Source organism: Pongo pygmaeus, chromosome 11 (assembly GCF_028885625.2).
Source record: "Pongo pygmaeus isolate AG05252 chromosome 11, NHGRI_mPonPyg2-v2.0_pri, whole genome shotgun sequence".
Classification (NCBI taxonomy): Eukaryota; Metazoa; Chordata; class Mammalia; order Primates; family Hominidae; genus Pongo; species Pongo pygmaeus.
Genome location: NC_072384.2, coordinates 100,852,379 through 100,870,137, shown reverse-complemented (window position 1 = coordinate 100,870,137; position 17,759 = coordinate 100,852,379). Strand labels below are relative to the sequence as shown.

Below are 17,759 nucleotides of genomic sequence, written 5' to 3'. Positions count from 1 at the left end.
GAGTAACAGGTATACTCCTTTCTTTTTATTATAATGAGAATAATTTAGGAAGAAACTGCATACACAGAATGTCTGAAGACACCATAATCTATTTCTTCGTTTTGCTAAGAAGAAAAAATACAGAAGGCCGTGAACTCAGAATTCTTCTTTAGAGTAGAAGGATGGAGCTACAATGCCTAGAATATAACTACATGACATGAACTAGAAGTATTTAAGAGGCAGTGAATACCTTCTTGCTGATAATCTGTAAGCAAACATTAAAGGCGGGTGTGAGCCAGCACTAGGGTTTTGTTTTGTTTTTATTTTTAGCCACATAGTCAGTGCTCAGTCTATAAGTCCTACTAAAGGCCCACCAAAGGAAAGCTAATTGCATACATTGCAGAAATTCTCCTGATTCTAAGAAAAAGAAATTCAAAAATTCTCTTCTATTCTCTTAGTCTTGAAAAGACTAGATTAAATGAAACAATGATCTGTACCAGCTAATCATTTGAGAAGTTATGTGCTTACACTAATTACATTTCTTTGAACTTTAATTTATATTATTGTTTTTCTTAAAATATGAACATGAAGATTATCAGTGAACCTAACATTAACTCTAGAAAGAGCACAAGTAAATGGATTGTGAAACAAAATATACTCTCCAAGTTCTCTACACCTAGAATGAGGTTATCTACTTCACTCACTTAGCCAAACTTGGCAATACCATCTATTGATAGTTGTAATGTGAATTACAGGCATAGAATCTAGCAGGAAATAATCCATCTCAGTAAGACTGCCTGTATATCTCAGGCAAACAAAGAAAAAGTATGTCAAATCATACGATCTCTGCTTTTCAAAGTTCCAAATACCTCATTAGTGTGGATTAAATTATTGAGAAAAGATTATCCATTGTTCACATCCATTCAGGTTTCAGTGCAAAGCTTTAATATTATTGAATGAGAAACCAAAAAATTTTGACTGAAGAAATTGTTGAGTAGTAAGGGAAAATATTAAAGAATATTTATATACAAGTTACTATAATATTTAAGTTAAAATTTTGCTTAGTTTTATTCTGCATCTTTTTATCATAAAATTGAGTTTCTGCTTGGTCTGTTTATTGAAAGGGACAAAGAGCTTTCCTATAATATTCAGATGTTTGCTTTTACAGCTTTGTTCTAAGAACCAGTGATGAGTTACCTTGGAACTCTGTATGTTTGTTACAGGAGACTACATTTGTTAACATGCTTTTTTTTTTTTCTAGTGGAAAATTATGTTCATTTAATTTTTTTTTAAACATTGTCTTGCTCTGTTGCCCAGGCTGGAGTGCAGTGGCACAATCTCCACTCACTGCAACCTCTGCCTCCCGGGTTCAAGCGATTCTCCTGCCTCAGCCTCCCGAGTAGCTGGGATTACTAGGTGTCACCACATCCGGCTAATTTTTGTATTTTTAATAGAGAGGGGGTTTTGCCATGTTGGCCTGGCTGGTCTCAAACTCCTGATCTCAGGTGATCCTCCCACCTCAGCCTCCCAAAGTGCTGGAGTTACAGGCCTGAGCCACCGCGCCCAGCCCTGTTCATTTAAATTTGATAGCTATTTTGCCACAGGAGATTGAATTGCTCTCTAAGCTTATTTGTGATAACTAATCATTGTCTGTGATCTTCTTGATCTTATTACATAAAATGACCCCAACCAGAACATAAAAATGCAGAGTATCTGAAAGTCTTTCCTCTTTGCAAATTTTTTTTTCTTTTTTTGAGATGGAGTCTCGCTCTGTCCCCCAGGCTGGAGTGCAGTGGCGCGATCTCGGCTCACTGCAAGCTCCGCCTCCCGGGTTCACGCCATTCTCCTGCCTCAGCCTCCCGAGTAGCTGGGACTACAGGCGCCCGCCACCACGCCTGGCTAATTTTTTTTGTATTTTTTAGTAGAGACGGGGTTTCATCATGTTAGCCAAAATGGTCTCGATCTCCTGACCTCGTGATCCGCCCGCCTCGGCCTCCCAAAGTGTTGGGATTATAGGCGTGAGCCACCGTGCCCTGCCAGCAAATTAATTTTAGTAAGTAAAGTTAATGAATGATTTTAACAGACTAATTAAAAAACAAACAGCAGGCCGGGTGCGGTGGCTCACGTCTGTAATCCCAAGCACTTTGGGAGGCTGAGGCGGGTGGATCACCTGAGGTCGGGAGTTCGAGACCAGCCTGACCAACATGGAGAAACCTCATCTCTACTGAAAATACAAAATTAGCTAGGCATGGCGGCACACACCTGTAATCTCAGCTACTCAGGAGACTGAGACAGGAGAATCGCTTGAACCCGGGAGGCAGTTGCAGTGAGCCAAAATTGCGCCATTGTACTCCAGCCTGGGCAACAAGAGAGAAACTCCATCTCAAACAAACAAACAAACAAGCAAACAAACCAAAAAAACCAGTAAAATTCTATTTTTCTACACTATCCAAATTTCCACATTTGGAAAATATTGTGTTAAAAGTATTAGAAGCAGCGCATTTCAATGCCTTTGCAGAGTTACAAAGGGCTTTACTAGAGGAAAAAGTTTTGTAAGGAAACCAATATCACCCCAATTTCTGGCATCACTGTTGCTAAGACAAAGTGGAAAGGACTCGTGTCAAGACAGGTACTACGGAGGCCTACCTGTTGGCCAGGTGCCTGGAACCCCAAAGCTGTGCTATGACTTCTCTCCATGGGCTGGGACATCTTTCTTTAGTTACTTGGGCACTTTCTAACCTGGGCTCTGCCTGCAGAGGGTCAAGAACGCTCACCTCCCAGAGCTTTGGTGATCTGCTCAGGGGTTGGCTCCGGGTGATTCCTCAGCAGTGTGTAGATGGACATCACCATCCCTGGGCTGCAGAATCCACATTGCATGCCATGACACTTGGCAAGTCTTTCCTGGGAGACAATGTACATCATTTATGCTTTAGACCTCTTGCTTCTCTGTGTTGAACAACAACAAGCAGTGGAGCTTATATATTTAGCTTTCCAGAAATAACTTCAGGGTAAAAGATGAAAGGTATATCCTGGAAGAAAAACACTTTTATTTCTTGGAACCATATGCATATTATTTTTGTCCTGAAGAACAGCCTAGTGGCAGGTATTAATTAAGTCACTTTACTCTCTAGATCCTCAGTTCTTTATCTGTGAAATAGGAAGTATAATTTAGGGGAAGAAGTAAAATGCTCTGAAGCCATGTTCTTGTGAGTTTTAGTCCTTACTTCAACTCATTCATTGTGTGACCTTAAGTGATTTACTTGACTTTTCTTCATCTTTAAAATTAGGATAATAATGGTGTCTACTTTATAGGATGGTTATAGGAATAAATGAATGAATGTGCACAAATCATTTAATGTAGTCTCTGGCAAGTCATTTTTATACCTTTCTCCATCTATATGATAGAAGTTGTTGTTAATTAAATGCCATAATCAATACAAATGCTCTGAGAATGGTGAAGTGCTATTTAGTAGCATGCTAGTCACATAGTTAATTTATGCATATATAACTTTATACACTCAAATGCAATGACAGAACACACAAAACAATGAAAAAGGAGAGTGATAAATGACAATATACTCTGTCTACTCTATACAGAGACCCTATTCCATGAAGATACAGATGTGAGCCACAGCTCTGGGGGTCCCTCTGTGTGTCAGTCCTATGCCTCTCAGGGTGCTCAGCTGGCGGGCTTGAGTGTGATTCAAATGCTTTTAAATAAACGTTTTCCAAACAGCATGGCTCCTAAAATGAAAGCCAAAGACTTCACCTGTGGCTCAATGGAAAGGACAGCCATTGTTTGAATGTGAGAGGGAAGTATGGCTGTGGTTGGACTTATTGCTAGACGGCAAGTTGTTTCAGATGTGGCATGTTAACATGGCTGTAAATATGCTGGGGAATATTTAACAGCTGGCTCTCCTGGAGGAAAAAGAAGTCCTGATTTGTATTTTCTGTTAATTTTTGTAGTATAAATATTTCCACTATGGCTGATATTATTTTATAAATGATTTAATTGTAAGTTTATATAGTTTAATTTTTAATAATGGCTGTGTTCCAAGACTGGCTTGCAAAATTCCTGAAAATTTATTATTGGTTTTCACGAGCCAGTACAAGCAAAATTTATTACTGGTTTTGATGAGCCAGTACAAGCTTGCTGCAAGGTACTACTTAACAAACCTATCACCCGTACTACCAAGATTTGAGAGAAAGAAATCTGACCAAGTACAGCATAAAGTGCTTTTATGACTGTTAAGGGGATGAGTCAAGTGTGGGATAAGATCTTAACGAGAAAGAAAGTCATTAAGTTTATGGCTGAAAGACACCTATTATTATGATTATTCATTTATTCTCATAACCATCCTCTAAAGAAGATACTATTATTATCCTAATTTTGAAGATGAAGAAAAGTCAAGAAAATCACCCAAGGTCACACAATTAATGAGTTATAGTAAGGACCAAAACGCACATGAACATGGCTTCAGAGTATTTTACTTGTTCCTCTAAATTACACTTCCTAGTTCACAGATAAAGAAAGCAGGATTTAGAGAGTAAAATGACTTAATTAATACCTTCTGTTAAGAAAGGAGAACCCCCATATACTGTTGGTGGGAATCTCAGTACAACCAGTATGGAGAACTATTTGGAGGTTCTTCAAACAACTACAAATAGAGCTACCATATGATCCAGCAATCCCACTGCTAGGAATATACCCAAAAGAAAGGAAATCAGTATATCAAAGAGATATCTTCACTCCTACGTTCATTGCAGCACTATTTACAATAGCTGAGGTATGGAATCAATCTATTAATAAGTGTCCACCAACACATAAATAGTGTTAAATTGAACTAAATATGGCCTGAGAAACGTCCATACTTCCATATTTGAGTTCTTGTGAAGGAACAGTAACCTAACTTAGCAATAGACAAGGCTGAAAACCTAACTTAGAAGTATGCTACTGCAACAGTAGCTGAGTCCCAGCCAATCCCAGCAGCCATGCTTCAACCACTCATACACTGCTGACTGTTCAAACTGTGTTCAAACAAGGCAAAAGCCAAGCTGTAACCAACCCAGCTGAATCCAGCTGTTTCTGTACCTCACTTCCTTTGCTATACATCACTTTCCTTTTTTTTGTCTATAAATTTGCTCTGACCACAAGGCATCCCTACAGTCTCTCTAAATCTGCTGTGACTCTGGAGGCTGCCCAATTTGCAAATCATTTATTTTCCTTGCTCAATTAAACTCTGTTTAATTTAATTTGTCTGAAGTTTTCTTTTAACAGTGGAAAAAGAAAATGTACATATACACAATGGAATATCATTCAGCTGTAAAAAGTAATGAGATACTGTCATTTGCAAAAACGTGGATGGAACTGGAGGATGTTTTGTTAAGTGAAATAAGCCAGGCACAGAAAGACAAATATCACATGCTTTTGCTCATATATGGCAGCTAAAAAAAGAAATTGAACTCATGGAGACAAAGAGTAGAATGATGGTTACCAGAGGCTGGGAAGGTTAGTGGAGATGGGGGTATAAAGAAGGGATAATAAGTCCAAAGTACAGTTAGATAGAAGGAATAAGATCTAGTGTTTGGTAGCACAATAGGGTGACGACAGTTAACAATATTTTATTGTGTATTTCAAAAGAACCAAGAGAGTATGATTAGAGTGTTCCTAACACAAATACATGATAAATGTTTGAGGTGATGGACACCATTTACTCTGATTTGATCATTATGCATTGTATATACTTGTATGAAAATATCACATGTACCCCATAAACATGTACAACTTCTGTGCATCCATAATAATTTTTAAAAAAGAATTCTAATTAAAAAAATACCTTCTACTGTTAACAAGTGCCCATCAAAGGTAAGACATTGTCATCGTAGAAAGCTCTTGAAAGGACAGCTTTGTGTTCTAACCACAGCCTTCCAAGAGACGGAATCTCATGGGAAAATATGGCTGTTTATAATCAATTTTTCTATACATTGCCTTTAAAACTCAACCTTTGCAGAAGTTCCTATTCTAGTTATAACAATTACATTACCATTTCTTTTAAATGTTTTTGAAGTTTTAGTAAACATGTCATTATTTTAGTTGTGTTTCATTGAGCATAGTGTATGGTTACCTGTTAGACATCTGGAGAGCACCTGGGGAGTATTTGTACACATAACTGGCTTCTCCATCAGAGTTTAGTAATTTTGAAATGGAATGGACAACTAGTATTTTCCATAAACTTCTGATTTGTTATCTCATTTTCTTCTTTTGTCAAACTGGATTGTTCTTTTTTCACTTTAGGGCAAGGATAGGGCTGAGAAAGTCTTGGGTTTAAGATATATTAAAATCAATGAAAGGATCTTGACAAGATCTCTGAAAAGATCCATAGCTATGAAGCATTGAATCTTACAAAATAAGAATTTAAAAGCACAAAACAGTTCAAAGGTGGTGACCTAAATGGAGTACATTAGACTGTGTGGGATGCCATCAGCTGGTCCAGACTGCGTTCTGCTCTTACCTGCGCAGGGTGAATCCTGGTTTTGATGCTTCCCACACCTTCCACGGTGGTGACTGCAGCCCCATACAGAGAGCAGACGGGTACCAGGCACGCCGTTGCTGGATAATGGCTGTGATGGAATTAGGTAAAGAGAACACACTGGAATCATGGGGAGTGGGTAACATAGCTCTGGAGTTATTTCAGTTCAGGAGAGTCATGAGACTGTGTTTCCCTGAGAATAAGCAGGCTAGATAGAAAACCATAAATTTACGGATGTGCGCAAGAAAAAACTTATGTATGGCTGGTGCAGAATGGCAGAAAGAAATGGAAGAAAAGAATAAGGAAGACCTTGTGTAGGACCTTCAAGACACCCTCATTCTCCATTTTTTTTTCTCATTCCAGGGAAAGGAAGCCTTTTATTCACCATAAAAATGATCTATTGACTTAGTAAACCACTGAGGGGTAGCTTGGCCCTGCGATTCTTAACCATGGAAAGCTCTAAAAACTGTGGATATTCTGATTGTATCCTAGCCCAATTAAACAGAACTTCTGGTGAGGGATCAATTAATCACTTTTTAAAGCTCTTCAGACGATTCCAACTGAGGAATGGCCAAGTATGAAAGACACTGTTTTGTGCCTTGCCTTGACCATCTCTCCCATACTGGTGCCTGTGTTAACGACGTGGCAGATTGGCTAGTCTCCCTGATTCCCATCTCCCTGCTTGGGAATGGAGTACAGGCTTCATTAATTAAATTTAGCTTCTTCATTCCCACTCAGGCTAAGTCCCAGCCTCTTTTCAGGTATGGGAAATTGCCCCTTTCCCAGGGAATGTTTCCTTTCTTTCCCTACCCAGGCTGAGAGTATGAATGCTATTCTTCTGAAGAAAAGATAGAGTGCTGATCGTGGTTTCCCCAGCCCATTGAATCAACAAAGCTCTTTGGAAGCCACCCAGCCAACTAGCTAGGGACCCTGGAAGAGTGCTTAGTGTACAGAACGAGGGTGGGCCCCGGGTACCTCATGCAACAGATACATTTTTGTTTTTCATGTCCTCCACTTCCCTCCCTGTTAAGGTTTGTTTCCTCTTGAACTCACCTCCCTCTGCCTTTTCTCTCAATGACTCTTCCCGTGCTCATTGCTCTCCTCAATCTTGCCCTTATGCCTCATGCAGGGAATAGAGGCATGAGCTCCCTTCACGCCTAGCCTGTGGCCACTCATATCTGCAATCAGTCTCACCTCCATTCAAGGCTTAGAGCATACAGAAGCCTTCCTCCTCCCTTTCCCCCGATCTCAGGATCCCATCTACTCTTGGCACCACATAGATTCGCCCCATCATCAATGGTCCTCCTACCCTCTTCCCGCCTAGGGTTCTCATTTCCCCAATTACCTTGCCTTTATGCTAAAAAAAAAAAAATCCAAAAAACCTATGTGCCCCTCCAACATTGGCCCAACTTTCTTTCCTTTCTTGGTCGTTTCTTCAAGAGCGGTCTACAGCTTCCTTGACTTCCAGTCACATCTATACCTACTGTACCTTGCCTTCCATCTCCACCATTCAGCTGTCATTGCTCTGGGAGCAATCCAATGTCCCGTGACCACTCCTAGTGTTTCATACTAGTGACCATCTCTATCTTTTTGGAGCTTTCTCCTCTCAATGTTCCTCCTTCAACTCTGGCTACTCCTTGTTGGTCTCCTTTGTGAGGCCTTCTTTCTTTGCCCATTTTTCTTTTTGTTGTTCTATAGTGTCCTACACTTTTATGCTCTCCCACAGTTCCCGCTACCTTCCAGGTGGCCTGGGCTGAAAACCTGCCTTTGCCATTACCTGGCCCATGGAACCTTAAGCAAGTTATTTAACTCTCTTTGTCTTAGTTTCCTCTTTTTTTTTTTTAAATGTGAGTGATCATAATGCCTGTCTCAAAGTTGTTTGGGGGTCTAAATATGATAACATATGTGAGCTTCTTTGAACAGTGCCTGGTACCCAATAAGCATTCAATACATACTATTTTTATTATCATTGTTATTATTTATAACTTCCAATAAGTTATAGCTCCAGATGAGATCTCTTCTCTAAGTAACGGACCTGTCTATCTTGGTGCCTGTTGGACAGTCCCTTGTAGGTGCCCCATAATTACTCCACAGCTAAACTTACCACTTTCCCCTCCCTGCTCCTCCTCTTCCAAATTCCCTAATTTGTGAATGGCACCATCCAGGCACCTAAGGCAAAAACTTGGGAATCGTGCTAGACAACTCCTTCAGCACCACATTCAATCAGTGAGCAAAACTATATTTTTAGGTCAAGGAGATGCTGACTCAATCATGTAGCATGAATTAAGGTCTCATTCAGCCTTTACAGGCAAACAACTCTTCTTAGTATATGTTGAATACCTGAATCTTCCACCAGGACTACAACTGGCTTGGGTCGAGGTTAAGATTTAATCTTCATCTTGGAAATTGCTGCCTATGAAAAGGTAATACAGGGTCAAGATATTCCTGGTAATTTCTTTGTATTAAGCCATTCTTGCCTGATCTTACCCCGAAATCTACTCAGAAGCAAATAAAATATTTTTACAGCAATAGAGAGCAGAGCCTGATAGACAGGCACACAGGATAGATACATTCTGATGGGAAGAACATCTGTGGAAAGATCTGGAGTTTGGGAAGTTACAGAGAGAGCAGGCCTAGAGGCAGCATGAGTGCATTAGACACCTGGAGAGAGGAGGGGCAGAAGGCACATTGACAAGAAAAGTGACAGTTCCACACCCTTCCCAGGCATGCCCAGAGCAGGCAGGGGCTGATGCCAACACAAAGGATACTGGATCGTCTTGGTTGTGGGGTTGTATCTTGACACCATCACTGTGCAGGCACCACAGCCACCTCCTCCACAGGCGTATTTAGTGCCTGTAAGATGGACTCAAAGGAAGGGAGTCAAGGAAAAGGGGTCCCAGACCACTTTGGTTTCTACATTTTCCCCTTTGCATACTTATAACAAGCAACATGTTTTCTTGAGTCTTGTACCAAGTTGGCCATGGTTTCTTGCCTAGAGAGATTGTTCAGCTTTTTCTTATGAATGAGCTCACTGATGAAAGGTAAGAAGAAATCCTTGCAGGCCTCCCCTGCCTTGTCTGAAAACCTCAGATCCAGATGCATTTCTGAATTTAAAATTGTTCAGATTTTAGAAAGGTAATAATATAGCACTCCCAGGTGGTCTAGGGCAGCACCTTATAATCAAACACATTTATGTCTCCTCAGCAAAACATGTGCACAGTCACATTAAGTAGGATACAGGAAAACTACACAGAGCCTCATGCCAGTCAGGTCGGGGTTTGCATCCAAATGAGTTGTGAAAAATTCTGCTGAATTCTGAGTTGTGGACAATGGATTCTGGACCCATATAACATTATTTCTGTAGAGGTGGTGGGATGTGGTTTGTGTGCAGAACTTAGAAAAATCCCACCTGTGAGGCTTAACTTTCCCTAGTACTACAATGTAATGCTATTATATTTTTATGGGACTAGACATTATTTATTTAATAACCATGGCTCCTGAACCAGTTATGTCAACAATCACTAAGTATCTTTTTTCCTGTAAGACGTTTACATATTTTCACAAAGGGAGAACAAATACTATACCTAAATCTCCTGCTTTAGGTTCTATAAGCATGTACTGGAATTCACTTGAAACCTTCTCTGGGTGAAGTTTAAAAAGGATTTTATGAGTGGAGGTTATAATTGGCTTGGGTAGAGGTTAAGATTAATTTTCATCTTGGAAATCGCTGCCCATGAAGAGATAATACAGGGTCAGGATACTCCTGGTAGCTGCGGCAAAGAGCTGAGAAATTTTCTGCAGCATCCTAGAGGGGCTGAACATCCCTCTCCTCTGTTCTTTTGTCCCCAGCTTGAGCCAGCGATGTCATCCCTGGGCACTAGACTGCTCTGGCAAGTCCTGCTTTCTACCTGCAGTCAGAAGGCTAAAAGTAATGTGGGTCATACCTTAGTTAAAGGGCCTATTGAATGGGGTGCAGAATGCAAGGAAATCCTTTATTTCTCCTTTTGGTGTCCCGAAATTTCCAATCAAAGAACCCAGGTGCTATCTAGCTCAAAGATGGAGGTCACTTCTGGCTTGGTCAGGCCTTCAAACAGCTCTGTGATGCTGTTTTCTCCCCTGGGCCCCCAACAGCTAGTTTGGTGCCCCCTCCCTCCACCCTCAATAGAAGAGCCTGACTCAGTTGCTTCTATCTTCTGTTGACTCATCCTAGGTAAGATTGCTAGATAACATATAGGATGCTCAATGACATTTTAATTTCAGATAAACAATGAATAATATTTAAATATAAGCATATCCTTTGCATTCAAATTCAAATCTAACTGGGTGTACTGCATGTTTACGTGCTGACTCTGGCAACTCTACTTAGGTCAAATACAACCCATACATCAGAAATTTGTCTGTTTGTTTTTTTTGTTTTGTTTTGTTTTTGTTTTTGTTCTTGAGACAGAGTCCCACTCTGTTGCCCAGGCTGGAGTGTAGTGGCACAATCTCACCTCACTGCAGCCTCTGCCTCTAGGGTTCAAGTGATTCTCCTGCCTCAGCCTCCTTAGTAGCTGTGACTATAGGCATGAGCCACCATGCCCGGCTAAGTTTTTGTATTTTTAGCAGAGACGGGGTTTCGCCATGTTGGTCAGGCTGGTCTCGAACTCCTGGCCTCAAGTGATCCGCCTGCCTCGGCCTCCCAAAGAGCAGGGATTATAGGTGCGAACCACTGTGCCTGGCCAGAAATGTGTTTCTTGATCCTTTATGTAGGAGAGCTTTCTTAGTGCCCCCAAGATTCACAGCCCCACAGTATATCTAGAAGTTGTCCTGAGACTAAATGGGGCAGCCAGCGTGTGCAGCGGAACCTGGATTTACAATGGAATCTGGTCATTCATCATTTGAGTTCTTGTGTCCCTCTGTGCCAGGCAGGGAACGTGACATCAGGGTCAGACGTGGTCCTTTGCTTCAAGGGTCTCATTGCTTATTTCATTTCTTGTCACATCCTCCCACTCCCACCTTGAATTCTCTACATCTGTCAGGATCAACTTCTCCCAGTTCCTCCAAAGCACTCTATTCTTTTGCCTTTGGCCCCTATGCTGCTGACTGGAATACCCTAGGCCTTTGGTGTGCCCTGAAAACGCCCACTCATCTACCCTCTCCTCCTCTGCTCCCCACGCCCAGCTTGCGTGACCTTCCCTGTACCCACAGCATGGCTCTCCCCATGCTTGCTCTATTTGCCCTTGCACTGGCAGTCTCCCTCAGTAGATTGAGGGCAGAGGCCGTGTCTGTCCAGCTTTCTTCTGAACACCTGGTGCTTGGTAAAATGTGTTAGCTAAATGAAGTCAGAATTATTTTGAGAACTGCAAGAGACGTCAGGGCTGCAGCAAACAGTCCGTGAGGGCAAACATTTAGGGGTGCCTCTGAGACACCCATGTCCCAGTTTTGTCCTAGAGCCAGGATCTCATGAAGATTAAACAACCCTAACATGCTACACCCTCCTTGCCCCACGTAGCTGTGGGCCGTTCCCTCTTGGTGGTGCATTGTCTGGTTCCGCAGATCGGATTGCTTAAAGCCAGGTGAAGAGGTAAGGGATACAGGATTGTGCCCCAGCAGGTTTGGGCAGGGCAAGCTGGGATGGCTGCTGCGGTGACTCAACGGAAGGTTGTGGGACTCCGCAGGGTCCTCTGACCTTGGGAAGGCAGCAGGTGGAATGGTGAGAGGGGGATGGGGATGCTTCCAAACACACTTTGCTCTTTGTGTGGCTGCGTTCCACTCCGGGAATGATGCATAAGCCAGGGCCCCAAGTCAGCAGGAAATTAGGGTTTTATGTGAGCCTGAAGTTTTTGCAATATGAAGGATCTGCTTTAAGAAAAAAAATATAAAATTATGAATATACATTTAGGTACAGGGCTTTGGAAAGGGACACGGGAGTCCTGTGAAAGTAGTTGGGTACTGACTCTGGCAGAAAATCTGTTTATCCACCAATATTCATTTCTCATATACTAGCCATCCATCAAAACCACCCACTGGAGAGATAAGTTAAAAACAATATCCCTGACCCCAGCCCAGAACTGTTGACTCTAATCAGAAGTTGGGGGCTGGAAGTGCCAGGTGAATCTTGTTTGCCCAGAACTACTTATTTATATTAGGCACCAGAAAGAAAGGTAGAGAGGGGGTGCTGGAAAGATGGGGAAGTGGGAGGCTGAGAGTTGGTTTTGCCTGAAGCTGGTTCTTGCCACATTTACTCGGGAGTTTGTGAAATTTCAGCTCACTCCCAATATAGATGAACGTCTTCATTTTAGAATGTCTAGAGAAAGCATGGTGAAGAATGTAGTGGATTTAGAAATGATATAAAAGGGGAGTGGCAGAGCTGACTGACTACTGGTGAGCTGTTGAAGCTGGGTATACGGGAGACAGCAGGAGCAGGGAACGGTGATTCGGCCTGTCTGGAATGTGAGTGGATTGGGACATTAGGAGGCAGTCCCCTACAGAGTAGTAAAATGGTAGGGTAGGAAATGGGACTACAAGGAGTTATGTCGTGAGAGATGGAGTCTGGAAAGAAAATGAAGCATCAGGTACAAACAATTTCTTAGATAAGTTTGGCAAGGAAAGAATAGGGAGCAATGAAGTAGTGTTTTTAGATGTTTATGTTGGGAGACAAAAGGACAGAGAGAGGGGATAATGCTCTCTTGTTCACCACTGGATCCCTAGAGCCTAACACAGAGCATGGCACTTTGTAGGTGCTCAATAAGTATGTATTTAACTTATTATTTTGAAAGAACTTTAGTCTCACAGGAAGTTGCAAAAATAGTACCAGCTGTCCTACATACCCATCCTCTAGCTTCCCCCAGCTGATAAAGTCCCGCAGAGCTACAGCACAACATCAAAACCAGGAAATTGACACTGCTACAATCCTGATAACTAGATTACAGAACTTATTCAGATTTCACCTCTCATACAGCACTCATATGTGTATGTGTTGTGTGTAGTTCTACATGATGTTGTCTCATAGACAGATTCGTATAACCACAGCCACTACCTCCTACTCCTTTACAGTTGTGCCCAAACTCCAGAAATTCTTCAGGAAGAAGCATTTACTGAAGGTCTATTGAAGGTCTTGGAGGAGTGGGGAGTCAAGACCAGTGGTGGAGAGCTGGGAGTATATTAGCTACACTTTGGAATTTTTAAATATATTTATAAAAGTTTGTTTTCTTTGATGAGGATTATGAAAGCGTATAGGACCAGTCAGTGAAATGTCTTTTTGGGATACTATTGTCAGTGACATGCACCCCTGAACATTTGGCTGGACAAAAGCTTGGCTAGACATTTTTTATATTAACACCTCTGAATATGAAGCTGTTATCAGGGTGATGTCGGGGCTCAAAGGCCATAGAGCTCTTTCCAAAGTGAGCACACTCATGGTTCACTGGATGATTTTTTTGGGTTCTGTTCAAGTAAAAAATACAACAAATAACACATGAATCTATCACGTTTAGATGCATTCTCCGCACTCCAACTAGATTGTACAAATGGAATGCGAGACCGTTTATCTAGACCAAACACAGGCAACTTCCTAGATAAGTCTCAGCACGTTCTCTCTTAACTGCCCAGTCCAGACAGATCACAGTAAAATAAAAGGATACGTCTTTTCCTCACGTAGAACAGTAGATTTACTTCAGGATCAGCATTCCTCTGTATCACCTACATTGTGAAATGAGAGCAGAGAGTTTACGAGGATAATATCAATAAGTTAGGGCAATTCAGTCCATTGTTTTGGAGTCATGTTTTTGATAGATGGTGACTTTACAGGAAAAAATAACAACAATGACAAAAAAACCTTTTGTTAACAAGTGGAAGTAGAATTTTGAAGAAATAGTGGAATATTATGCCAATGTCTCTGAATTTTCTAATATATATAACAATTATAAATTCCAGATTGTTTTTCCTCCTTGGCTTTGGGTCCATTTGTATCTGGACCCAAAAGGGAACAGATACACAGAAACACTGAGTTCCTAAAAGGACTCAGATAACTCATGGCCGTAGAAAGTCATCAAAAAGGTGAGCCGGAGATTTCTAAAATACAGGGTTTTGCTTCCCTGCCTCTGCCACTAATTAAGCATGTCCCAGGGAGCCACTCCTGATCCCCCAGTGAGGTGGGAGTGCCAGTGCCAGGGATGTGAACTGTGGCTCTGCCCCTCACATCTTGCTGCAGGCTGCTCCTGCCAATGGATTACAGCGGGTGCATCTGCCCTCCCTGGCCCTGGAGGAATGCAGGAAGTTCTCGTGTTGGGTATAAGCACAAGAACTTAGGGAAGCGATTACAGAAACTTGCCTGGAAGGGTAGCAACACTGAACCCAGAGAAAGAGGACATCATTCTTTTTATTTTTACCATCTCAGAAAAAGGCAATAAACCACATTATTTCTTCATACAATGCCTTCTATTTCCAAGTTTCCTTTCAAGTCCTCAGAAGATTTACTCAGCCAGAGATGAGCTCAGCAACCTTCCGCTCTAAATCTTGTGTGTGTAGGGGACTAAGTATAGTGGCACCGCAGAAGCAAAAGAAAGTATTATAGTTGTATTTTCTTTCACACCACAATTGTGTGGCAGTGGAAATTATTTCAAGGTTGGAACAAGACGGAGGGTAGGGTTTGCTGATAAGCATGCCAGGTCTACTATGCCTTCATCCTGCCCCCATCACACTCGGGGAGCATGGCCTGATGACACTATGCTGTGCTATAAAGACATCCGTTTATCCGATACAACATGCCAGGTATGGAATTATTGCAAATTGTCACTCAGCAATTATTTTTCTGATGTTCCAGTTGGCTTCAGTTCACTCAGGATCACTAACCTCACGCTTTCTTTGTTCTGTCCTTTCTCTTTCATTTTTCTGTTTATTAGTTCATAGGCTTCCTAAAAATGATCATTTTTTGCTATTTGACAGGCAAAATTTCCAATGGTATAATTTTGGCTCACTGCAACCTCTGCCTCCTGGGTTCAAGTGATTCTCCTGCCTCAGCCTCTGGAGTAGCTGGGATTGCTGACTAATTTTTTTTTTTTTTTTTGTATTTTTAGTAGAGACAGGGTTTCACCATATTGGCCAGGCTGGTTTCAAACTCCTGACCTCAAGTGATCCGCCCACCTTGGCCTCCCAAACTGCTGAAACTGCAGGCGTGAGCCACCACGCCCAACCCATTACAACAAATTACTTTCTAAAATAACTTTCTACTTTTATTATTTCTGTAGTTTTTTTCTAATTATCTCAAACAATTAGATATGCATCCTGACTTTAAAGCACCTCAAACTTTTCATTTACTCATTACAGCACTGAGTTGAGAACATCTGGCACAAGCTAAGCATTCACGTTGCCACCTCTCTTATTGGCGGGGAAATTGCTGACTTTTGGTATTGCCCAGGCATGGGGTGCACTGACCTGTAGGTGAATTGATCAGCCTGTGGGTATTTATTAAGGTGAAACAAAATCATCTGAGAGTTCTTTGCTATTATCATTCTCGATGTCATATATACCTTCTATGAAAACAGGTGAACTCACGTAGAGCTAATATCCAAATAAAGAGGGGATAACAGTTTTTCACAACCATGCCCTGAGGCTCAGCTGTCAGAAATCACTCCCACTATAACAAATAAAAGAGTTCTTTATGGATTCAAAAGAAAAATTAAAGCAAACAGAAGCCCCCACAATTTAATAATTTTGCACCGAAACTTGAACTAACAACCCATGTTCAAATTCATACCACTATATATGACTGGAAAATGACAGAAGAGAAAGATTAAAGAAATAAGAAGTGGCATCACAGTGAAAAAAGCTTGGCTTTCAACCTCGATACATGAAAATTCATAATAATTATGTCAAAAACTTACCTTTCTTCCATTCACAAAAAAAATCAGCTCATCAGAATGGGGAAGGGAAGGCATCACGCCACACACACACAAAGCCTTCACTGGGATAGAGTGTGTTTGCTTTCCGTTCTTTTAAAGAGCAGATATTTTAGAGTAATTACTTGGATGCCTATCAGCCCCAAGGAAGCCCAAACTGACAGTGGCAGCCTGATGTGGGTGGTTTATAGCTTGAACTGCCAGACCAGGAATACCAACCAGGGCTCCCTCTGCCCAGCCCACGAGCACTTTCAGCAGCTCTGGGAAGCACCATTTCTTTCTCTTTCATCAATGAGTCAAACCAGCATCTTCACGTGTTTCCTTTGGAGTCTAAGACCCATTTCCCCAGGAGAATGTCTATAAAGCCAAGGACTAGTAAATAAAAGCGACTTTTTTTAAATTAAAAAAATAGTTGTTGGGGACAGGGTAAGGTGATGCAAGGTGATTTGAGAGACTAGTTTAGATTTAGGTAGTCAGTACAGGCATGCACTTGGGCTGAGTTCTAAAGGACAAGCTCACCAAGAGAAGGCGTGGGATAAGAGCAACAAATACAGCGGCCCCTAGGAAGAAAGGAGCTTGGTGTGTCAAGATAGCAGAAAGGAGGTCAGCACAGCTGGGTGTGGGGAGTTGGGGAAGGTGTGGTGACAGAAAGTCAGAGAGAATTTGGTGGCCAGGACAAGGGTCTTGGAGGGATCTAGTGGGAAGGGAAGCTATCAGAGAGTTTTGAACTAGGATGCAACATGATGTTATTTATAGTAGAGCATTCCGTTGTACACAGAATGTACTATTGCTGGTAGGAGGGCAGTTGCAGGTTAGATCTGAAGCCATTTTTATGTACCCTGGGCTAGAGGTGATGGTGGCTTGGACTAGGGTATAGGATGGTGGCATCAGAGATGGAGAAAAGGTGAAAGTCTTGGGATAAATTTTGGAGGTAGATCCAACTGGACCAGTTGATAGATTAGATGGGAGGGGGTAAAGAAAAGAGAGGACTCAAGGTTGAATCCTAGGTTTGTGGCTTGAACAATTGGGTGAAAGTTGGTGCCGTTTGCTGGGATGGGAAGACTGGGGGAATTGAAAGTTCTCTCTTGGACATTTTTGACTTCCAAGTGCACATGTCAGTTGGATATAGGAATCTGGAGGTCAGGGGAGGGGTCCACACTGGAGATGCCAATTTAACGGTCACCAGCTTATAGATGATGTAAGCAAACACTCCATGGGAATTGTAAAGTATTAGAAAAAAGTCATGATCCTATTGTGTCAGGATAATTTGAACTAAGATCTGATGTGCTTTCCTCATGCAATTTCTTTTCTTGCTCTGCACATATCAGTGAGGACAGCCCATACTCCCTGCCTTCAGAGTCGAGCTCTT

General features: G+C 41.7%; 1 protein-coding gene across 1 annotated transcript in view; it reads right to left on the bottom strand.

Annotated features, from left to right (window-relative positions):
* The window catches only part of LOC129031072 (aldehyde oxidase 4-like), a 71,889-nt gene extending 55,460 nt beyond the window's left edge, over nt 1-16,429 (bottom strand). Inside the window, 5 exon segments of the mRNA XM_054476821.1 lie at nt 2,754-2,880; nt 6,492-6,600; nt 9,278-9,374; nt 14,135-14,192; nt 16,376-16,429. Of these exon segments, the coding sequence (XP_054332796.1) occupies nt 2,754-2,880; nt 6,492-6,600; nt 9,278-9,374; nt 14,135-14,192; nt 16,376-16,429 (445 nt within the window).
* Nucleotides 16,430-17,759: the final 1,330 nt, after the last annotated feature.